This window comes from Branchiostoma floridae, chromosome 2, assembly GCF_000003815.2.
Source record: "Branchiostoma floridae strain S238N-H82 chromosome 2, Bfl_VNyyK, whole genome shotgun sequence".
NCBI lineage: Eukaryota > Metazoa > Chordata > Leptocardii > Amphioxiformes > Branchiostomatidae > Branchiostoma > Branchiostoma floridae.
In genome coordinates this window covers 32,362,000-32,387,392 of record NC_049980.1, presented here as the reverse complement: position 1 = coordinate 32,387,392, position 25,393 = coordinate 32,362,000, and the positions used below count along the sequence as shown (strand labels likewise).

The 25,393-nt window shown below is 41.9% G+C and overlaps 1 protein-coding gene across 1 annotated transcript in view; it reads right to left on the bottom strand.

Annotated features, from left to right (window-relative positions):
* The window catches only part of LOC118409194 (S-antigen protein-like), a 2,974-nt gene extending 352 nt beyond the window's left edge, over window positions 1-2,622 (bottom strand). The window contains exons 1-3 of the mRNA XM_035810063.1: window positions 2,407-2,622; window positions 1,648-1,741; window positions 203-713 (exon numbers count right to left, since the gene is read on the bottom strand). Of these exons, the coding sequence (XP_035665956.1) occupies window positions 203-713; window positions 1,648-1,741; window positions 2,407-2,441 (640 nt within the window). The 5' untranslated portion in view covers window positions 2,442-2,622. The remainder of the gene's footprint in view (window positions 1-202; window positions 714-1,647; window positions 1,742-2,406) is intronic.
* Window positions 2,623-25,393: the final 22,771 nt, after the last annotated feature.

Below are 25,393 nucleotides of genomic sequence, written 5' to 3'. Positions count from 1 at the left end.
AGGAAGCTGATATGGCGTTGATACCAGGCTAGGCCATGCTAGGCTAGGCCATTTTTTAAAACAAATCAAAGCATTTGTGGCAATAACAACCGTAATGGTGACTTGGACTGGGCTCTAACTGTGCTTGGGTGTTATTTTTGCTGTGTGCGAAGGCTGGCACAACTTAACTGTCTGTGAACGTAAGGCAAGCAGTACGTCTTACCGTAGTCAGCGGGCCCGTCGAACCCAGGTCCGCGCCCACCGTAGTCAGCGGGCCCGTCGAACCCCGGTCCGCGCCCACCGTAGTCAGCGGGCCCGTCGAACCCCGGTCCGCGCCCACCGTAGTCAGCGGGCCCGTCGAACTCCGGTCCGCGCCCACCGTAGTCAGCGGGCCCGTCGAACCCCGGTCCGCGCCCACCGTAGTCAGCGGGCCCGTCGAACTCCGGTCCGCGCCCACCGTAGTCAGCGGGCCCGTCGAACCCCGGTCCGCGCCCACCGTAGTCAGCGGGCCCGTCGAACCCCGGTCCGCGCCCGTCGAACTCCGGTCCGCGCCCACCGTAGTCAGCGAGCCCGTCGAACCCCGGTCCGCGCCCACCGTAGTCAGCGGGCCAGTCGAACCCCGGTCCGCGCCCACCGTAGTCAGCGGGCCCGTCGAACCCCGGTCCGCGCCCGCGCCCCTGGCAGTCGTCGGGAGGTTTGGCCTGAGGATGGCCAACTGGCTGGGCGTCGTCCCGCTGAAAGACGAATGATATATCAAGAATTAGCTCTTACAATTATCTGTTATGCAAGAAGTTTAAAGTTAAACTATATTGTTTGAATTACGAAATTGGCATTGATCATAAAGAAATTTCAAATGGTAGTGGCCATTCCTACCTGCTATATTCATGTAACTCACTTAGTGATATCAGATCTATATGTACCATGATAAGATCTAGAATCTCTGATATGTTTATCCAAACCTCTCGTCATAACTTGAGCACTGATACTGGTAAGCTAAGGTTTTACAAGACTTGTAAAACAGCACACAATATATACTATGGAAAAATACTTAGAATTAGATAATTTTGATCTACGCTCGGCAATCAGCAAAATTAGAATTAGTGCCCACCCTCTTGAAATTGAGAGAGGGTGGTACAAGAAGCTCCCTGTATGTAAAAGAACGTGCAAACAGTGCACGTCAAACAAGGTGACACAAAAATGATTAGCTCTTATAATTAGCTATTATGTGGGAAATTGAAAACGTATTTTATTCAGCTTATTTAGAAAGATCATTACCATTTGATTTGTATAAGTTTGAAACAAATAAAGCCAACATAAGACTTGATCGTCCATCTGCTTCACATATTTATAACAGAATTAAAAGATTTCCCGATAACTTACCGCTGGAAATAATTTGTTTAATGATTAAAGTTGTCGGAAAGAAAAACAATTCTCCCGTTGCCTCTCGGATTGCTCTTTGTACAAAGACCTTCCACAAGCAATACGTCAAGACAGCATTTTCCGTAACACGTAAAACAGTTGAATTTTGCAAGACACTAACACGACTATCCCTAGAATGCCCTCAGATTACGACGAACGCACGACGTTTGTGACCCGACCGTAAGCCGAATAGTCCGTTTAGAACGTGTACGTGTACGGAGGAGTGAGAACTAGTTAAAAGGTAGTTACCGGCGGAGGGGCCCGCTCGTCCCGTCCGGCCTTTCCCGGTGCGGCAGGGCGGCTGCAGCCCGGCAGGAACAGTCCGGAAAACGGCCGGCAGTCGCTGAAAGTGATGTAGGAACAAAGATTAGTTCACTCCATCGGATCATGCCAAAAAGGGAGATTATAAGATACGACACTACTCTCCAACCAGAGGTTAGGCTCCTGCTTTTTTTTAACGTGTTTTTTTGTTGTTGTCGTTTTTATGGGGTTTTCTATTTTGTATCTTGTATTGCCAAAATCTGTTTGTCTGGCGGACTTCAAGAAACAATACAAAATAGAAAGCGCGATAAAACCGTCTAAAAAACGTTTAAAAATAGCCAGATCCTAACATCTGCTTGGAGAGTAACACAGGACATCCAATATGTACCTTCTAGGCTGGAGCCCTGAGCAAAATTACCGTTCTATTAGTAGAGACAAAATGAATTAATGAAATTGAATTATGTTGTGCGCCTATACCAACTGGGTTAATATTGGACAGTTTATAGATACATGATTTATATACAATGCCAACCTAACACAAGAATTATATTCTACTACAATATATTCTTCTCGCTTCTTTGTGATATCGAACATGTAGAAACAGACATGTTTTACAATTAAAGGTTTGTTTAAATCCCTGTTGACGTTCGGTACACTCTTTCACATCTTGGCTGACAATTCCACGGCAAAAAATAACATTCGACGAAGCCGCCAAACTGTCCTAGAGGTGTCACAAGAGAGACTTACCGGTGAATCAGGCGGCGATCGTGGCTCGTTCTCATTTTGTCATCATTGTGTTCACAGTTGGATCGGAAAGTTGTCGTCTCTGCTCTCAGTTCCCCCAAAACGGTTTCTAATTTTGTTAAGAACGGCGAGCCGCCCTTCTCAACACTCTCGGTCCGTAGCCATGGCAACGGCAGTAGAGCTGTCACTCAAACCGTGTGCTATGCCGCTTACGTGGTGGAAAAGTTTGATATTCATTTTGGAAAAATTCCCCAAGACACCGCCCGCCCGCTTAACAGTGTATTAATCAATCAGGCGGCTCTCGGTACGTAGTTCTATGTTAGGCTTCAGCAGGTAAATTTTATGGATGACATCCTATGCAGAATGCAAAAATAATGAGATAGCGCGAAAAAAACAAGATGTGTAAAAAAAAACAAGTTGGCTACGTTTTTAACACACACACCATAAACGTCGTAACAAGATTTGAAGTACAAAACATGCCATCACAACTAACAAGGTATTCCTTCCTGTATGAAGTGAACTAGTGTAGTGAAAGTGACACTAGTGTGGTACATTCATGGCTTCCATATTGGTTGCACTTTTAAAACTATCCAACAAGTTTTACTTCTGCAAGTTTAGACATGGCTATCTTCCTAGTGTCACTTCTGCAAGACTTGAAGTATAATCATTCAGCTACAACACAACATATTTGCCCATTTTGGTCTATCTGACCATCCCCGAAGAGGAAAAAACTTCTTGTTTTTTTTTCTTCTGAAATCAGGCGAAAATTAATGAGCGCGCGGACGTCATCCATACAATTTACTTGCTGTGACCTTAATTCATGAGGAAGAAACGAGAGGAGGATTGAGGGATAATACTGTACCCATACTTTATTACTGTGAAAACAACCAAACTAGAAATGCACGGAGCGGATGCTTGTGAATAAAAGTGGCAAGCTGGTGTTATGGTTAGGGATGTTGACTCAGAATCCAAAGGTTCTGGGTTCGAATCCGCAGCAGCCCCAATGCTTTCGCTCTCTCTCTCACTATCTCTCTCTCTCTCTCTCTCACACACACACACTCTCTCTCTCTCTACCCCCTCACACACACACACACACACACACACACACACACACACACACACACACACACACTCTCTCTCTCTCTCTCTACCCCCTCACACACACACACATACACACACACACACACACACACAGATCACTCAGTTAATTTTCAATTTGACTTTATAAATTTAGTCTCCTTCACACACTTATTTCCTTCCCTAATTTCGCTCTATACTGGTGTTTTCAGCACACGGCGTGCTCACACGTACACAACTCTCCTCACAGACTATTACCACCTCAATTGATTAAACTTAAGAGTCTCAGAGTGGAGAAAAGCTCACGTAACGCTGAAAAGCATGTATATTTTGTTTACAAGGAACTCACGAGTCAAACATCAAAGACTATGATCCAAGCAGGGAATGTTGGGCATCCCTCGCGTAAAGCGATATTTGAACAGAAGTTATTGTCTCCATAGCGGAGTGTTGTTGTGTACGTGCCTTGGTGGGTTTCTCTGGGGGTGATAGACTGTACAAATAAGAGCTCTCTGAAAGAGGAAACTAACGATACGAACTTGTTACAGCTACGGCCACTATAACATTTGGGATTTTCGGGAGGTGCTGTTACATACAATGAAGAGCAGGATTTGAAGATTACAAACATTGGGCACAGAACTACCATTGCTAAACTAAGAATCAGTTGCCACAGACTGCGTATTGAATCAGGAAGGCACAACCGCACTCCTTTAGAACAAAGAGTCTGCCAATTTTGTACCTCAAACATGGTAGAAGATGAAGCGCACTTCACTGTTGATTGCGATATGTATGTCAATGATAGAAGTACTCTATTTAGTTATATAGAAAGTAGATTCCCTCATTTTAGACACATGAGTAGCACTGACAAGTTTATATTTCTCATGCGTTTTGACACACCGACAATAGCTAAACCCATACAGTCCTACATTTTCACCATTACCAAGAAGCGAGAAGAAGCCAAACTTTTGTGTTAGACTGGATTTGTAATGCTTTTATATGTATATATCCTGACTTGTTGTGACCTGTACTTAGCTCGGTTGGGCAAAACTGTACAATAAAGGTCTTCATTCATTAATATCACGATGATGAATAAAATCTGAGAAGTCTTTGAATTTAAGCTCTACAGGTAAATAGTACAGTCAAACCTGCCCAAGACGACCACCCGGGGGACCGGAAAAAAACGGTCGATTTGGACAGGTGGTCGCTGAGAAGAGTATCGACTCAAAACATGCCCGATGGAAAGTATAAATAGTTTCCATTGTGCTTAATGGCATAAAGCAAGCACACTGCACGCACGCAAAGAAGCGAGGTCTTTAATCTCAAATACAACAGGCACACTGTAAACTGTAAATTTAACCCCAAAATCCGACGAAAACTGGCCGATTTCGGCACAAAATCGTGCTAGTTATCATCAAAAATCGATGAAAACCTCAATTTTGAAAATGATGCGGTCGTTATGGGTCCCGATTTGGGCCGGTCGTGGTCGCGTTGGCCAGGTGGTCGTTGAGAAAAGGTCGCTTAATGCTTACGTCAATGGGAAAATAAATCGGGACCGAGAAAAAGCGGTCGAAATGGCCAGGTGGTCGCTGAGAAGAGGTGGTCGCTCGGGCAGGTTTGACTGTACATGTCTGCTGACGGCATGGTGGGAAATAATCAGAAAATGTATTTCTCGCGGGCGAATAAAACACAACAGGTGTTCCGATGATAACGCAAGTCATCTAATGCCTAATGACTTTATCTCTATGGGTATCTGTTGTGTTTTAAAGTGTTGCTACAACCACTTAATTTAATTTCATCAATGTCAGAAGTTTAATTGTTATTTAATTGCTTAAGATATAGTTGATGATGTAGATGTATTAATATTTCTAGAATTAGCTCTGGCTGGACAACAATTATTTGTATGAAATCCGCAATTCAGCCAAACAGGCTGCGAGTGACTTTTTAACCAATAAACCATTCATCATCATCATCATCAGTGACACTAAAAATGTTTGAAAAAATGCCCCTGCAATTCTAATATCAGCCACCAGGAGGCCCAAACTTATGTTACTTCTTTCAAAAGGCATGGCCTATCTACCACCCAAACATCGTGACCATAGCATGTCCAGAAACCAGAACACGAGATATAAAACCCAGAAGTTTCGCTGCAGCAATTTCTAAGATAAATACTTAATTGCTGCACACCTTCAAGACTAGCTACTAGGGCTGGGTACCGGTACAAAACCGTTTTTTATTCTTTCTTATTGGAACGGTCCAGAAAAAACGGACCTGAAAAAATTCGGTAGACCGGATGTTGGACCTACTGGAAAATTAGCAGATTATATGATCATGCATTCACACCTTTTGGGGCTAACTGGTCGAAGAAAATGATAAGGGCGAAGTAGAGTAGAGTCTATAGTCATTTCTACCAAGATTTACAATCAATCGTACAGATTTAGTCAGCGGTGTAGGATTTTATAACGCCAGTGGGAGTCCAATACTAGTATACTCCACAAAACAGATTTCTTTGTTGCGAAATGGACCATTGTTTTGAGTATCGTCTATTCACATTTTTTCACAAACTAAATCAGGTCCAGGTTCAGGTCCGGACCTGGACCTGATCCTCTGGACCTGAACCGGACCTGGACCTGAATCTTCTGTACCGGTACCCACCCCTACTAGCTACCATCTTTTATAGGGAATTATCCTGATGCAAAATAACTGTATATGGGGTGGGAGACTATTCCTTCAGCAAGACCAACTGAGTTCTGATACTTCAACTTCTCTAATTAAAAAAAAAACAATAGAGAGAAAGAAACAGCATTATTAACGCTGAATATGGCGGCGATGGTGGTAACGCCGATCGTGCGCTCCTGCTAAAAGATGTTAAATTGTGTCTTAATCGTACGATCTTACAATATTCTTCGGTCTACTAGTTTGTAGATGCAATATCTCCTACCGGAATAAGTTTTTCCGTCTCTTCTAGTGATTTCCTTCGTAATACGACGGTATCTAGGTGCTGCCCCCAAGACCCAAGCCGGACCCAAGCCGAACCCAAGCCGAACATGGCCGACAGAGGTGACCGTAACGAGCTGTACTCTCTACTTGGTGTGCCACCTACAGCTACGCGCGATGAAATCATCGATGCATACAAGAGAGCAGTTATGCAGTACGAAGAGGCTTCAACGTTGGGCAGAAAGGACAACGCTTATAAGGAAGCTGACTCAATATATAAAGAGGTGAGCAGGGCGTTCTTTGTTCTTTCTGACGCGTCGCACAGACAAATCTACAATGACAGCGGCGTCATCCCCAACTCTCCCAAGCCTACCAAGAAGTCAATACGGCAGCGAAGAGACTATTGTGTGCAACATAATTCACAAAGCATAACTATCTATGTACCTCAAAACCTTGCAAAGTCGTGGCTAACTGCCTGTGAAGAAGAGCACGCCACTAATGCAACAAAATTGACTCAAGGACACCAAATCAAAACTACGTTCGGTGATGCCAAGTCTGAAGAATCGGTTGGAACCGTGAGTATCATAGTGTATGAAAGCACTCAAAAACTGTTGATTCAGGGTTCGGCGTATTTGCTCTGGTTTACAGAAGTCTTCCCTGCACTTAGGAAGAGAATCAATACCAAGTCTGTCAGTGCTGAAACCCAAACCGAAACCATGAGTTCCGAGGCGGGAGATAGCTCAGAGTCTGTGATCGTTCCTAACCCGTCAATTTGCCAAACATGCGATCAGCCACTAGCATCCGATGTTTGCCCTTTATGCAATACTGTACCTAAAGACTTTGTGGATGTGAACAGTAATGAGATCAATACCTCCGCAAACCACCCCATTCAAGACAGCATCAACAAGCTGGAAACCTGCCTGATAAACTCCATCGCGGACAGAAAACTGTTTGAGGACTCTATCTCTCAACGCCTCTCTGCTCTGGAAGCCAAACCAAATTCATGCAAACATGTATGTGACATTCTATCTACTGTTGAGGGGAGAAGATTAAGGGAGGATATTGTGCGACTAGAGGGTGTAAAGTGTGAGTTGGAGCGCGAAGTCAAGTCATTGCAGGAAAAACTAGAGGAATTAGCTAGTTTTGTCCATATCCAGTCCAGTAAAACGCCGATAGAACTGAAATCTATGGAAACCCAGACCACAGATGATCAATCTATGGATCAAGATTCCGATCGTGCTGATAAGCTGATACACGAAGTCGTCGCTACAGTCGCTACACAAAACCGATTTGAAGTTCTGGATAAAGTCTCTAAAGTCTCTGATCATCCCGACTCAGACAGTTCGCACATGGTGTCGAAACAAGGAGCACGGAGTGCCAATTCAAAGGCAAATCACAGGACCCACGCGACCCGCTATGAAAAGACACCGCCAAAGGACGAAGGAATTAGCACCTCTCAGGGAAACAAAGACACACAACTCGACATTCTGATTTTGGGGGACTCGAATACAAAGGCGCTAAAAGGGGACATTCTATACCCCAACAAAAGTGTGAGAAAAGAGCTAACATATAACTTGACAGAAGCTACCGAATATATCCAACGCTCCACGTTGCCTGATCCTAAGGTTATTTTGGTTCATGTCGGCACAAATGACATTCGGGACATCCGAGATGCATCGAAAGTGTCTGAAGGCTTCCGCAAGTTCATTCAAACCTCCCGTGACAAATACCCACAGACCAGTCTTGTCCTTTCATCCATTCTACCAAGAGACGCCCCTGCCCTACACGGTATCGGAGATGATGTGAATTCCTTTCTGAAAGTAGTCGGGGATGAAACGAGCTTCGTCCATATCGTGGACAACTCAAACTTTGCCAACGCAGGGGCGATCAAAAGTGCTCTATTCGCTTCGGACGGCTACCATATCAACAGGAATCCAGGAATTCGCGTTCTAGCTGCCAATATCAAGCGAGCAACCAACCCTCTCTTAGGTCTGGGTCAGTACACGGGCAGGAAGAACCAGCCTGCATTGAACACAGTGCCAAGCTCTCAGTACTGGACATACAGAGACGCTGTGATGGGAGTACCGGCTGATAAGACTAGTGCCCCTCCTACTCAACACGGGAACCATTCTCGCGCGTCTCCACACACACAACCAGCACGGGACCGGGAACAACAATCACACATTGGACCCGCCCCAACATCGGGACAAGACCGATCACCTACGTCAACCCATGCGCTAGATGCTGGGCGGGAACATAACGTAAATGTGCACAGGAGACCACCAGCCGATAACCCGCCTAACATCTCAGCTGGTCCTACTTCAGAGAGACTCGGACACTTCTCCAGTACACCATGGAACAGTAACCCTCCCCCTCGCCAAGGACCCGCGGCCCCAAGTTCATCTAAAGCTCCGATGGGACATCCAGCGAACCCGCCCAGAAGCCCAATAGGGCACTGGAGTCAGCCGCCACCCATACCAAGTCGTCTCCCCGGTCTCTGGGGTCCGCCCATGCTCAACCAACCGGCCGGCCCGTGGGGATTCTCCCCGGTGAACACTCCTGTCCTTACCCCGCCCCGCCAGTCCCAGCCTCCACGGATGAACCCACCGCCCTGGTCCTGGCATCCTAACATGATGTGGCCTCCGATGTTCCCGGTGTGGTAGGACTTCTATACTTAGTCATACAGTCTGTACATTTCGCTTAGAAAGACTGTATCCGAGACTACTGCATTAGTCAAAGCTAAGCTATTTGTAGATACACAGTGATACTAGTATTTAGCTACGTTGGTAGTCCTTAGAAACCATACATTATAGCCATTTTAGTTTAAGAAACACATGTATACAAAGTAATTTAGACGTACATATATGTATTTTTTTTGTTGTTGTTGTTGTTGATCAATTTTGATTGATTGTTTACTTAGTTAACATTTATCTAAGCTTACCTCAAATTCTCATGTTAACTAAGCTAGTACATATATGTATTTTTTTGTTGTTGTTGTTGTTGATCAATTTTGATTGATTGTTTACTTAGTTAACATTTATCTAAGCTTACCTCAAATTCTCATGTTAACTAAGCTAGTAAGGTACTGTGAGACATTGTGGATCGGACCGTAAAGACACAATTTTTTCTTCTTTTTCCCTTTTCATTTAACTCATCCTTGGATATGAAAGCATTTTCTGGAGGAAACATGAACTTTTGTTTCTGGAATGTCCACGGGCTGGGTTCGAAATTAGAGGATTTAGATTTCTTGTATAAAATTGACAAATTTGACTTTATCTCGCTTCTGGAAACGTGGACTACTGAAAAAACAAAAATTAACATACCAAACTACAGCTCTTTTCAATTGCATAGAAAGAAGAGTAAACGAGCAAAACGCTCATCAGGGGGCATCATATTCTTTTTCAAAGAACAATACAAAGCTTTTGTTAAAAAATTACCATCAAAATCAACAGATTTGCTTTGGGTTCAGATAGATCGCAAATTACTAGGATTAGACAAAGATCTTTTTATTTGTTCAGTTTATATCAGTCCTAGCGCATCCACAACGCACAAATACGCAGAAAACCATGTAATAGAAATTTTAGAGGAAGAGATATGTAAATACAGTTCTCAGGGTTTCATCCTACTAGGCGGTGACCTAAATTCTCGTTTAGGAAATTTACAAGATTTCGTTGAAGATGACACTTTCTGTGATAATCACCCGAATAACTTCTCAAACATTACATTAGATAGACAACACATGGATCAAGCTCCCCCCAACAAGTTTGGCAGATTTGTGGCTGATTTATGTATTCAAGGAAATCTTAAAATTCTTAACGGCAGAATAGCCGGTGATCTACAAGGAAAATTCACGTGCCACCAGCCAAACGGTAGCAGTACTGTTGATTACGTAATATGCAACCAACCGCTTCTGGAACACATTTCATTTTTTCGAGTTAACCCCCTAACCACATTCTCTGATCACTGCATGTTGTCTGTTGTCTTACGTACAAAATCCTCAAATCACCCTGCCAAAGAGAAACAGAAAATTGGAAACAGCAAACCTCTCTCTAAAAGATTCCATTGGAATGAAACCTCTACACAGAAGTTTTTTCAATCCCTCAACCAACCACACATAATAGATAGACTGAATAACCTTTCACTTAGAGGAACCAAAAGCGCAGCCCACGACATTGAAAACTACGTCTCGGACCTTAGCTCAGTATTAAGAGATGTCGGTTACAAATCATTGTGTTTAAAAATTTATAGGAAACGGCCAAGGAAAATTAAAAACAAGAAATGGTTTGACAAAAGTTGTTGTGAAATGAAACGGGAGCTAAAAAATCTGGCATCTTTACTTACTAAAAATCCACAGAATTCAGACGTGAGAGGAAGGTTTTTTAAAAGGAAAAAAGAATATAGAAAACTATTAAAAAAAAAGAAACGAGACTTTCATCAACAAATTGTTAACCAACTGTCCTCTTTGAGGGAAGAAAATCCAAACGCGTTTTGGAACTTATTGAAGAAACTGAAGTCAGAGAAAACACAAGAGCCAAGTTGTCAAATAACGGACGAGGCGTGGTTGAAACATTTTAATAGAATAGACAAATCTTCCACCAGTGACTCAGAAACTTCAACTAATAACTCAAAAAATGTTCAACCTCATTTTCCCTCCCCTCTCCCTCCTACGGAGAATTCCTTTTTGGACTCTCTGATATCAGCTAAGGAACTGGATATAGCCATCTCCAAACTAAAAAACAGCAAATCTAGTGGTAGTGATATGATTACAAATGAAATGCTGAAATGTGGTAAACCAATCCTCCAAAAAACACTTCTTCATCTCTTCAATTCATGTTTGCAAAACGGATACTTTCCCAAAGAATGGTCACTTAGTCATATACTAGTATACTTAGTGTAGTACCAATACACAAGTCAGGTGATACCTCAGTCCCAGACAACTATCGGGGTATCTCCATTATGAGTTGTCTGGGGAAATTATTCTCTTCCATTTTGAATACTCGTCTTGTGAACTATGCAGAACAGAACAACCTTTTCAAACCTCATCAGGCCGGTTTTAGAAAAAAACTATAGAACGTCTGATAATCTTTTCGTATTAACTACTTTAGTAAGCAAATATCTCAGTCAAAATTCACGTCTTTACGCATGCTTTGTTGATTTTAGCAAAGCTTTCGACTCTGTTTGGCGAGAGGGTCTCCTGTTCAAATTAAATAATCTTGGAATAGGAGGAAATTTCCTATCAACCATAAAAGACATGTATTCCAAAACTAATAACTGTATCAAAACCAACAATCGTCTTACCGAAACATTTGTAACTAACTGCGGAGTTCGACAAGGTTGTAATCTGAGTCCAACATTGTTTAATTTGTTCATTAGTGATATAGTATCTGAATTTGATAACTGTTCTAGCAATTCTCCTATTCTGTACAACATGAAAGTGCCATGTCTTTTATATGCCGATGACTTGGTTATCTTCTCAGAATCCCAACAAGGTTTACAGTCCTCCCTACTTAGACTAGAACAATATTGTAAATCATGGAAGCTGAAGGTTAACCTGAAAAAGACAAAGGTTATTGTATTTACAAAGGGAGGCCGCTTACCGAAAGATTGTAGTTTCTTGTTTGATAATAATGCTTTAGAAATAGTAACATCTTATTCTTATTTAGGTATTGTTGTATCCTCAGCTGGCACATTCAAAGCCAACAGCAAATACTTGTACAGCAAGGGACTGAAAGCTCTATTTGGAATTAGACAATCATTAGACAAAGCAGACGCACCGTTATCAGTTAAAAACAAACTCTTCGACACTTGTGTTAAACCTATTTTGTTATATGGATCTGAAATTTGGAGCTCATTCAAAAGTCCTAACTCTTGTCCTATTGAAACAGTGCACTTGAAATTTTGTAAACACTCTCTTAATGTTCCGAAAACTGCATCTAACCTTGCTGTACGCGCTGAATTAGGGAGGTATCCTATCCAACTGGAAGCCTCTCTAAATGCCATCAAATATTTCATTAGAATTCAACAGAATGTGCCAGCTGAGAGTCTGCAGGCAGACGCTCTCTTATGTCAACTTAATCTAGATTCATCAGGTACCAAATGTTGGGCATCTGGTGTTCGCAAAACTTTGGAGGAGTGTGGTTACCCTTTTGTTTGGCAAGCCCGTAAGTCAACAGATCCAAACATATCCCACCTAATTTCTGCAATCCACCAACGACTAAAGGATATTTATTTCCAGAATTTTCTAACCAACATTCATAATGATAATAAAGGCTTACGTGCAAAAAACAAACTCCGAACGTACAGACTACTGAAATCCACATACAATGAAGAGCAGTACTTGAAAATTGCAAACATTCGGCATAGAACTACCATTGCTAAACTAAGAATCAGTTGCCACCGACTGCGAATTGAATCAGGAAGGCACAACCGCACTCCTCTAGAACAAAGAGTCTGCCAATTTTGTACCTCAAACATGGTAGAAGATGAAGTACACTTCACTGTTGATTGTGATATGTATGCGTATGATAGAAATACTCTATTTAGTTATATAGAAAGTAGATTCCCTCATTTTAGACACATGAGTAGCACTGACAAGTTTATATTTCTCATGCGTTTTGACAAACCGACAATAGCGAAACCCATACAGTCCTACATTTTCACTATTACCAAGAAGCGAGAAGAAGCCGAACTTTTGTGTTAGACTAGATTAGTGACACTTTTATATGTATATATCCTGACTTATTGTGACCTGTACTTAGCTCGGTTGGGCAAAACTGTACAATAAAGGTCTTCATTCATTCATTATTTTCATGTCAAAAAATAATGCACAAAATTGGGCACTTTCGCAGTGGATAAAACCTATTCAAATTTTCCGGTAAACACGACTGATGTTGTCAGAAAGAGAAAAAAAACAACATTGCGAACAATGCTTATGATGGTTCGGGTACATGTAACGTTAGGTTCGGACTACATTCAGTCACAGTAAAGCAGCGACACCTAGCTGCAGTGTGAAGTACTGTAAATGCAGAAATGTTCGCGGTGGATCGGATTAATGTTCGCGGTTTTGGCGGTGACCACTTCACCGCGAGCTTAAAATCACCGCGAACATTTTTATTATGGTATTAGACTGCAGTCTATGGTGTTACCGCGAACTTAAAACCACCGCGAAAAGTCCCTTTTCCCGCTACCCCGAAATTAAATCCCCGCGAACTTAGATACATTTAGTAGTACCAGTCAGTATTGCTGAGGAAAAGTGACAGACAGACAGTCACTGAAATGTCGGCTAAGCATTAACTCTCCAGTTCCGTATACATGCCTAAATACTATAGATTTCAAGATACTCGATACCAGAAGTAGATTTGACTATATTTTTAGATCCAACAGCTCTCATAATGCTAAGATTAAAGATTGCTTTATGATTAGAAAAGATAGCAACACCTTTGTTTAGCCCCATGCCCTGATTGTCTTGAGGTTTTCTTAGTATCCTATATTGTTTAGTTAGTAGAGCTTTAAGAGTCATTCTGTATTCACCTTTGTTTTGTAGTTTATACTTGACCATACAAGAGTCACTGTACTTTTTGTCGTGCCAATAAAACTTGCATTGCATATAGAATACGGTCCCAATACACCGGCTCGGCTGCTCACCCTGAATCCCGTGTACAGTCAAACCTGTATTAGGGGCCACCTCTACAGAGGGGCCACCTGTCCATAGTGGCCACTTTTTGTCGGTCCCTTGGGTATTTTATCTACAAGTTGCAACCTCTATACAGAGGCCACCTGTCTATAGTGGCCAAATTTGTCCGGTCCCTTGAGTGGCCGCTATAGACAGGTTTGACTGTACAGTATGTACATTACGTTCTGGAACAGTGCGCTCTGTGATGATCACGTGTGACGAAACCACCCTGTGATGCGGTACAGAGACAACGCATGACGTCATAACCAGAAGTAGGCCACGAGTCTACATGCCTGTGACCAACGACGTTATATCACGTGATATAACGTCCTTGCTGTGACTTAACAAGTGGTTACAGAGCGTCTTCGTGACGTCGCAACAGTGGCGCGTGACGTCACAAATCCTCTCGTGTCTTCCCGCGGTCTTGTCTCCTCCATATTCAGTTTGGTGATGATGTCATTGAACGGATATGGCTATGTAACGGTCTAATGGAATGACGGGGACGACTCACGTTGCTCTTAAGACAGATGTATTTATTGATAAGACCAGACCAGACAAGACAAGAGTGAAACTAAAACGTGACTTAAGTATAAAGTATAAACTCAAAGTATAAACTGTATAAAATGACTCGTTCTCCGAATATAATCTTAAGAATGTAATTCGATATTCTTACTTTCGCCACGGCACGTGCTCGGCCACGCGTGGATCACGTGCTCTCACCACGTAATCCCCCGCGAGGTCCAAGGTCCGTGGTTACTTCTAAGTATGTATATATACACTGTTACACTTAAGAAAAAAAATTGTTGTGGTTCCTACCTTAGTACAAGCCGTCACTATGGAGGATGGTACTCAGGCGAACTCCCCATCTGCCTACTTGGCCAATTTCTACAGTTCAGCGGCCTATGGAGTCTCGTAGAGAAATATCTACATTTCGTCGGCAGCCGCTAGAGGTCGCTTTTGCATTGTTCTTTGCCTCCAGGAAGGCCCTGTCGCCGGCTTATTTTTACCTTCGGGATATTGCTGTTGTAGGTCTCTGTGTGCTTGCAGCGATATCCCTTGATGGATTTTGTTTATTTTATAATCTTTAATATTCACTTAAAAGAAATAAGAAGAAGAAAGGCAAAGAAAAGGCATGGTAGATACAAAACTAGAAATCGTGGTACCCCCAAAACAAAGAAGACAGTCGTGTACTGTAAACCCCATTGTCCATATTCACAGTCATATTACTTCCTTTCTCAAGGTACATCGCTATTGGATGGGTTTGTTTGTATTTCGACATATCGGTAGTCATTTAGGTCCCGGGCAACGTCGTAGCAGTATTTTCAGGTGACGAACAATTTTAATTGTTTTCTCCCAGTTAAAACTCAGAGCTCTCGTCTTAGCGTCTTTTTGGGGCCTTTGTACTGTTTTATTTATATTTGGCCGGCGGACATCATAACAGAAACAGCCGGAGCCGCCAAACCTCTGCTTGGGAAGTAGGCATTCACCCGTGAGTAGGGGTGGTTACCGGTACAAAACCGTTTTTTTATTGGACTGGTCCGGAAAAACAGGGCCTGAAAAAATTCGGTGGACCGGATGTTGGGCCTATTGTAAAATGAACAGATTGTATGATCAGACATTTACACGTATTGGGGCTTACTGGTTGAAGAAAATAACAAGAGCGGAGTAGAGTAGAGTCTATAGTCATTCCTACAAACTTTTACAGTCAATCGCACAGAGATCAACACAGAGGCAGTTTATAGCCTTGTAGGATTTCAAAACGCCAGTGGGAGTCAATTGCTCCACAAAACAGATTTCTTTGTAGCGAAATGGACCATTGTTTTGAGTATCGTCCATTCAAATGTTTTCACACCCCGAATCAGGCCCAGGTTCAGGTCCGGACCTGGACCTGATCCTCTGGACCTGGACCTGAATTTTCTGTACCGGTACCCACCCCTACCCGTGAGCGATCAAGCCGTGGGAACGCGAGGCTTAGTGCGCACGCTCAGAAGTGCGACACAGGAAATGCCTCAGCGTCGGTCATTGACCTCTTCAGTAACACACCAAGGTTCAATTACCCGTCCATTCACCTTTCATCAGCACGCCATCTTCTCATCTCCGCTGTCCTTCCGCTCGCATCATGGTTCTATTAAGTCACTTTGTTATGAATTCACGGTCACAGTATAATGAATGAATGAAGACCTTTATTGTACATTCATACCCACTGGGTTTAGTACAGGTCACAACAAATGATACAACATGATATAATGATACAATGAATCTACACTACTCAAGGATCGTATTCTACTGCGTACATTCGGCTTCTTCTCGTTTCTTTGTGATATTGAAAATGTAAGAACAGATAAGCTTTATAAGTAAAGGCTTGTCTAGATTCATAAGGAATATAAATTTGTCTATATTACTTAGTTGTATGAAGTGGGGGAACATGGATTCTATTAGTCTGTAGAGTTCAGCTCTCTCTTTCTTGTACAAACTACATTCTACTACAAAATGATGTTCGTCTTCTAACTTATCTAGATTGCAGTATCTACATATTCGTTGTTCTAGAGGAGTGCGGTTATGTCTTCCGGTTTCGATGTGTAATTTGTGGCAACTGACTCGTAGTTTTGTGACGGCCGTCCTGTGCCGAATATTGTCAATATCCAGGTATTGTTCCACATTATAAGTGGACTTGAACAGTCTGTAAGACCTCAATTTGTTTTTAGCGGATCCACCTTTGTTGTCATTGTGTATCTCTCTTAGAAAAGTTTGAAAATAAATGTCTTTCAGACGCTGATTGATAGAATTGATAATTTGAGACGAATTTGTATTGTGCTGTAGAGGACAATGCCATACATAACCATAGCCGCATTCCTCCAGTGACTGGCGAACTCCTGACGCCCAACACTTGGCTCCAGCCTTGTCTAAATCTATCTGGCAAGAAAGAGCGTCTGACTGGAAACTGTCTGCTGGTACTTTCTGGCGAAGTCTAATTAAGTGTTTAATAGCATTTAGGGAGGCTTCCAAATGAATGGGGAACCTCCCTAACTCGGCTCTAGCGGCGAGGCCACTTGTGGATCTTGGCACGTGTAGGGTTTGCTTACAGAATTTTAGATGTATTGTTTCAATAGGACAGGATTTGGGGCTTTTAACAGAACCCCAGATTTCCGATCCATAGAGAATTATGGGCTTAACACATGTATCAAAAAGTTTGTTTCTGACAGACAAAGGAGCATCGGCTTTGTCTAGGGATTGATTTATCCCGAATAAAGCTTTCAGACCCTTACTGTACAAGTGTTTGTTGTTCGCCTTGAAAGTACCCGCAGAATTGACAACAATACCTAAATAACAATAGTTTGTCACTATTTCAACAGGATTGTTCTTATACATGAAATACACATCTTTTGGTATACGACCACCCTTAGTGAAAACAATTATTTTTGTTTTCCTAAGGTTCACATTTAGGTGCCATGTTTGACAGTATTCTTCTAGTCTATTCAAAGAACATTGTAGACCTTGTTTGGATTCAGAGAAAAGAACTAAATCATCTGCATACAATAGACAAGAGACACGCTTACTGTACATAGTTGGGGGGTTACACATATCATTATCAAAGACAGATGTAATATCACTTAAAAATAAATTGAATAAAGTAGGGCTTAAATTACAACCCTGTCTGACACCACAATTTGTGACAAAAGGTTCAGTCAGACCTTGACTGTATTTCACACGATTTGTAGTTTTTGAGTACATGTCTTTGATAGTTCGAAGAAAGTTGCCCTGTATACCTAACTTGTTTAATTTGTAAAGGAGGCCATTTCTCCAGACGGAGTCGAACGCTTTACTAAAATCTACGAAACATGCAAAGAGACGGGAATTTTTACTTAGATACTTGCTAACTAATGTACTTAACACGAAAAGATTATCTGTAGTTCTAATGATTAACGCACAAAACTGTTCACATTTCTTTCCGCTCGCTCTAAAGAATTTGCTACTTTCCGTTCAATAGATAAATTCAGCTACATTATGGGAGGCAATAACCCTCACTGTGCACAAATAATAGTCAAAAACTTGTATATGAACGAATGCTTATATCGTACAACCAATAGTGTAAACGACTCAATATATTGACTTATTCATATCTATAGATTTCATACACATCTGTTTATTTGTACTGTAAGTAGTTGCTATAGACCTTACAAAGTCGCTGTACTTTTGTTGTGTCAATAAAGATGTAAACAAAAATTACCGTCCATTCACCTTTCGGCACCACTCCATCTTCTCATCTCCGCTGTCCTTCCGCTCTCCGCGGCGCGCCAGTCTTACATCACTTCCTGTAGTACTGGACTCGTGGATACTCTGTGTGCATTATATATGTACAGTCAAACTTGTATTAGCGGCCACCTTTGTATAGCAACCACCTGGCCATAGTGGCCACTTTTTGTCGGTCCCTTGGATTCGTTATGATTAAGAAATAGACTTAGCGGCCACCTGTCCAACGCGGCCACGGCCACAAGATTTCCGGTCCCGTTGATACAGAAACACTGCCTATTGCAAGCATACTGCAGCCTTATGTCACCCTGCACCGAGTTTGACATTGTAGTTTGCGAGGATTTGTAGTTCCTGACAGGGTCATTTTGGCGGTAGCAGAAGGTATGCATGCCTTGAGCATTAAAGTGCAAGTCTTTGTCGGTGAATTTACCGATCGAGACAATGTTACTTGGTGAGAAAGATTAGTGGGAACTGAAATCATGTGTAGCTTGCTCGTGGTTAATTGATCAACATTTTCTCTATAGTGGCCATATTTCTCCAGTCCCTTGAGTGGCCGCTATAGACAGGTTTGACTGTATGTCAGAAGAGATCAGGGAGAGATCTGAATCCGGCAAAATCGGCAATACACCTTTTCCACGAGACCGATGTGGCAAACAAAAGACTGTCCATCATAATTAGCACTTCAACAAACGAAAGCATGGCAATTAGGAAGTCGAACTAAAAAGAGAATGGATGCATGTCAGTCAGATATTTGCATTATTATGTTTTTATTTTGCATCTCTTAAGGGACTATGGGATCAGTCTACATCTTTTCGGTGCATAACACTTGTTATAATAGTTATCATATAACCTCATATTGTGGAAAGATGTGTGGTCTTGGGGAAAACAAAATAGTTTTACAAATAAATTTTGTCTTTCTGCCTCATTGAGCCCGGTCGGAGTTTCTGTCGACAGAGATCGCGATGAGGACAAGGAAAGCTAAATTAAAGCCGATTGCATACATAGCCCCAAATGTACATCTATCTGATTTGTTTGCGTTTCGTGTACCAACATGTCGCGGGCTTTTGTCAATCCTGTCCAGTCATTCATTCAAAATCTTCACTTGAAATATTCATGTGTGCTAATATGTTGTATTGCTGAAACCCCTTATTTAGCCCCAAATCTTAGATTCTTGAGTGAGATATATTCATAGCCTGGTATCAAAACCTATTATAGATGCCCAGCCTCCTCTTCCTCTCTATTTGCGGGGGAGGACGAGGCGACCCGGCAGCTATAATAGCTTTGAACACAATGCTAGATAATCATGGCGACGAGGATGAATAGATTCAATGTATCTGTATCTGTATCTATATAGCCGGTATAACCGCCGTTCGGCGTAACACACCAGCTTCGCAGGCACGCGGCGCGGCAGCAGCTGGTTATATTACACCGAACGACCTGTCACACCTAACTTTTGCTATCTATCTATCTGCAAGCGTTCCTTAAAACTATCCAGAGAAGATGCCCCTACTGTACTTGGTGATAACAAATTCCACTCAACGATAGTTCTGGGAAAGTACGAATTTTGAACACATCAATCCTAGGTTGGTTACTTTGGTATTTGAAGCCATGACTGTTTCTTGTTCTTTTTTGAGCTGGAATTAGATATTTATCAGTTGGTACGTCCACCAGTTTAACTGGATTTAAAAGGATAGTTTCCATTCATATCACTAAAGATGTTGAACCAAATGTCTCAGGACTATAAACGCCAAATGATACTTACGCAAGCAACTGGATATAGCTTCTTTTTTTTAAAAATCAATCAGTTGCTTTGGTAACTAAGACAAATATTGGTGAACAACCCCAGGCCAACAGTACACACTCACGACACATCTTCAGAAAGACGCTATAGATAGCCAAATAGTTCGGCGGTTTGACGTTAAAGCAAAAGATGCTTGAGGAAGCAGTCCACTCTCTTTTGTAGTGGTGCGTACCTAAAGCCCGGACTTGGAATTGGACCTAAAAATTTTTAGGTCCAAGTAAAAAAAAAAACCCTTAATGTCCGGAGCCTAGTCCGGACTTGCAAAAAGCTATCTGTCACTTAGGCCCGATTTACACTTGTTTCTTGAATCTGTAGTACTACACATCGTAGTCTACTACTGTAGTAGACTACAGATTCGCGTCCGGTTTACACTCACTGACAGAGAGCATAGCGGGACACCTGCTGTTCTTTGATTACGGAGAAACTGTAGTGACTGAATGTGACCTTTGACACTTGGCGGGCGCGGGAATCTTATATTTGTGAAAAAAAAGTTTTTTTTTCTAATACAAGGCACTCTGAAAAATAGGCCATGACAATAGAAAATAGTACATTGACCGCAGATGACCCAAATAAAACACGCGTACGTTTCGAATTACACCAGATCGAACAGCATCAATTTTTTGGTCTTCTTCACTCTTCCTGTTGTGTCAAAAGTGCCAATTTTGACCACCGGACGGATCAAAATGACGGGAGAGGCGGAGGTCATTATGTTCATGTTGCAGTGTTACCCAGGTTTTCAACCAGACACGCCAAGAACGTATGCAGCGCAGGAGGCGACTGACGCGGTTGGCGTCAGTCAGCTGTAGTCTACTACAGTTTCTGTTTAAACCCCGTTCGAATTCTCATAGAACGTCCGCTGAACTGTAGTACTACAGCCTCGGAGGGTGTAGTAGACTACAGTAGTAGACTACACTTCATTTCTGTTTACACCCAGAAAAAATCTGTAGGCTACTACAGTAGTAGACTACGATCTGTAGTACTACGGATAAAACTACAAGTGTAAATCGTGCCTTATATTCCCTTTTTTTGTTCTAAACCATCTAAAACCTTCTATAGACAGTGAAATTTGCACTGGAAAAAGACAAAAACAGTTCGTGTTTACACTGGCTGTCTATCATTTTCTTGTACATGTATTTTTCACATTGCATTTCAATTTATACTAACATGCAATTTTATATGCACCATCCTCCCCTCCCCCTCAAAAAAATGCACATAATATGCAATGATGGGTTCAGCTCCGGACTTTAAAGTCCGGACCTGAACCCATCATTGCATATTATGAACTGCTGGACCTGAATCCGGACCTTAACCTGAAATTGAGTTTAGGTACGCACCACTACTGCTTTGTATCTTTTTCTTTTACAATTGCTTTAGTAACTGTTATTTGACGTATCGTATGACCCGGATTTCTAACCTTCAACGATGCAAATGTTGGGACAATTATTGATAGTGGTTTTGCTGTTAGATCTGCTTCTTATCAACGTACACGGTGCACGGTCTCCCCAAGCTAAAGAATGCCATAATCACCATGATGACCCCTGTTGGGTCCCGTCCTTGGTACTGAACTGCCGATCTTCACTAACTTTCAGCTTCTCTGTCTGCACTACCCACTAGACACGCTAGCCCTGGTCAGAAACGGCCTTCTTTTGCATCAACATTTGTCTTTTAAACACCTGCCTTGTGCCGTCTTCCAAATATACATCTCCTAATCTCTGTCAAGATATTGAATCAAAAGTACGGTTTAGTATTGATGACGATCCAGTCTTTGAAGTCACTTTGAGTCAAGCGTTCTGAATCAGGGTAACCCCAGGCTAAAGAACGTCATAATTACCATCATTTCCCTGCTGGGTCCGTCCTTGGTACTGAACGGTCGACCTTCTCTAACTCTCAGCTTCTCTGTCTGCACTTGTCTTCCGAAACGCAGTGATATTTTAATAGGTGAGTGCCTGTTTGCTTTAAGTCGTTCTGATTCACAGTCTCCTCAAGCTAAAGAATGTAATAATTTCCATAATCAGCCCTGCTGGGTCTCGTCCTTTGTACTGAACGATCGACCTTCTCTAACTTTTAGCTTCTCTGTCTGCACTAGTCATTAGACCCGCTAGACCTGGTCAGAAACGGTCTTCTTTTTCATCAACGATAGTCTTTCAATCACCTGCCTTGTTCTGTTCGCTTCCAAATATGCCCCTCATAATCTCTGTAATGGTTTAAGATATAGAAAGTATCGTTTGCCATTGAGAAAGGTCCAGTCTTTGAGGTCACCTTGCTTGAGTTCTGTGTCCTGAATCAGGGTAACCCCAGGCTAAAGAACTTTAGAATCACCATCATTACCCTTGCCTGCTGGGTCCCGTCCTTGGTAGTGAAAGGCCGGTATTCTCCCATTCTCAGGCGCTCTGTCTTCACCTGTCTCCAAAAAACGCAGTGATATTTCAAAAGATGAGTGCCTCTTTAGTTTAATGATACACCGCCAGTCTTTTTGATTCACGGTTTCTCCAAGCTAAAGAAAGCCATAATCACCAAAATTGCCTCTGCTGGGTCCTGTCCTTGGTACTGAACGGCCGGCTTTCTCTCAACGTCAGCTTCTCTGTCTGCACTTGTCATCAGGCACGCTAGCGCTGGTCCGAAATAGGCCCTGTGTATTTTTTTATTTTTATCTTATACACATACATTTAACGAGCATAGGACAGAAAGCTCGGTAACAAGCTTATAGGCGTCTTCTGCTCAAGATATATGAAATGACAATGAAAATTAACAAAATTAAGAATACAACGAAACATATAACTCAGGATAACATGAACATAACTTTAGAACCCTTAGGCCCTGTTTCAATCAAGGCGAGATTAGTTAAAGAGACATTCGGGCGAGCTTGTTTTTTCTTCTGCATTGTTTTGTCAATTTTCATAAACTTCGGGATATATTTTCATCACAAGGATCAGAAAACATCATCAAAGTTTTGATCCAGTACCTTTCCTTGTAAAACCGCGAATATTCTAAATATTATTATTTTTCACTACTTCAGTAGAAAAAACATGTGAAGAAAATAACTTGAAGATGAACCCCGTATCAAATCGGCTCGTGGTGTGCATAGAACTTAAAAAAAAATAAATTCAAGCTTCCCCGTGCGTAATGAAAACATTTGAGTTCCTACCAGCCATAGTCTGATACGGCTGGCTCACATCGTATAACGGCAGATCCAAATGTCGTTATAACCATCCCGCCCGTTCTAACACGATCCGATGTCTGACGAACGCGTTTCTGTCAGGAGACTTTCATACCCGTGAAATTGGCAGTCACGACCCCAGCGTTTTCTCGGAATTACCTTATTAATTCAGCACCGACCTGTCCTGGCGGTGATGCGAGCTAACGGCGTGACAATCTGGATTTCGTGACGAATTCCACTCAAATAAACGACAATAATGGGATTTGATATAGAATATTAATCCCCATACTGACATTAGTAGGTCTTGATGGGACAAATATATAGTTGAGACAAATTAAAACCGAACTAAACTAAATATAATGTTTTTAAAGTAATGATAAGCAATACCCACATTGTGCAATACTATTTATGTTATGTCCTATGTCCCCCTGCATGTTTGGTCAGCAATGACCATATTGTCCTGGGCTCTGTGTACCTTTCTTTACTATGAGTAAAGAACGATTTTATATATAGTTCTATATATATGGTATATGCAGTGTTTTTGAGTCTGCCAAAGGTCACGTACTCCAAGGCTGTGTGCTTTGAATTCAAGGGAGAGGTATGGCAACGTGTGCATCCACGGCATTTAATCTATTGCTGATCTTGAAGAACTAATCTACTTTTAGAATAACAATAAAGACAGACTAACTATGCTTACTTATGCTGGAGAATGTCAGGTCGATAACAGTATGTTGAGTCAGGGATGTATGACATTTTCTCGTTTTTGTATACAGTTGTAACGCCGGTTTACCTTTATCCGTAGGGTAACTTATATCCGTTGTTTTTAAAAACAGGGTATCTAGGCATGTCAAGTCGACGGATGGTGCTTTCTAATTGCAACATTTTCAAAATCTTTAAAAGCACAGTCCTTCGACTTTGTATCCCTACATACCCTGTATTGAGTAAAAAAACAATGGTATTACCCTACGGATATAAAGGTGAACTAGCGTTATATGAGTTGACCTAACTATACGTACGTAGGTACATGCAATATCATATACATGTAAATGTATGACTTATCATGACAAGACTGCTTGGTATACTGATACATACCTCGGTAGACTGGTTGGGAACTTTCATTGTTGATTTGATATCCGTTATTTCGACCGATCCCGCTGTTATCATACGGTTTGAAATATGAAGGTAATCACCCATGGACGTGTTTTATTAACCCTTTAATATCAAGTTTATTGCAAATTCTTGCCCGTGGGCTAATTGCAGGTAACATAGATTCAAACAGTGTAAATACAATATCACAAGTGTCTACTCTAGTCTAAAACTAGTACAAGCTAACTCTAGATCCTGGGTTATTGGATTAGACTCCTTTTTCGAAGACAGTGCAGTGGAAGACGAAAGATCCCACTTTTTCTATTATGTGTGGGTTTAGTGATGTTAAAAGGTGAACTGCTTTCTTTTTGTCAGTGAATGTGAGAAAGTTTGGATGGAATTTGATGGCCTCTTTGAACAGCTCTTATTAGTCCCCGTTGACTTGGATGTATACGCACGCGTGACCCCGGGTTAAACAAGCTCATCGGAGCCGTATCAGACGAATCAAAGAGTCGCCCACCTCACCTCACCTTCTCATGTTGGCGACAACACTTAATCTCCAACCAGATCCACGGTGCGTAATGTATAATATCAAACTTCCCGTTTGACACCCTTAGCCGGCTACGCTCCTTAGCCAGCTTTGATACTATCTTATAGCACCGTAGGATCTGCTTGGAGATCAGGCCTATAGGCAACACTGTCGCATGGGCCGGTTACATAGAAGGTAAAAGTGTAAAAGAAGTAAAAATGTCCCAGAAAGTCCAGTCTAGAGTGACAAGTAAGAATAAAACCATCAAACGTTACGCCCCTGCCCCATCCAAGACACTAGATTGACTGGAGGAAAGTTAATAATTATCGGCACATCTAAGATCTAACCAAGGACAATAAAAAGTCAATATCCCTTGATGAAACGAAGGAGATGATCTAAGGAAAAAAAACACATGAAGAAGACATGCCCGTAGCCAGGATTTTGGTTGGGGTGGTTCTTTTTAGTAATTGTGGGACCATCAAGCGC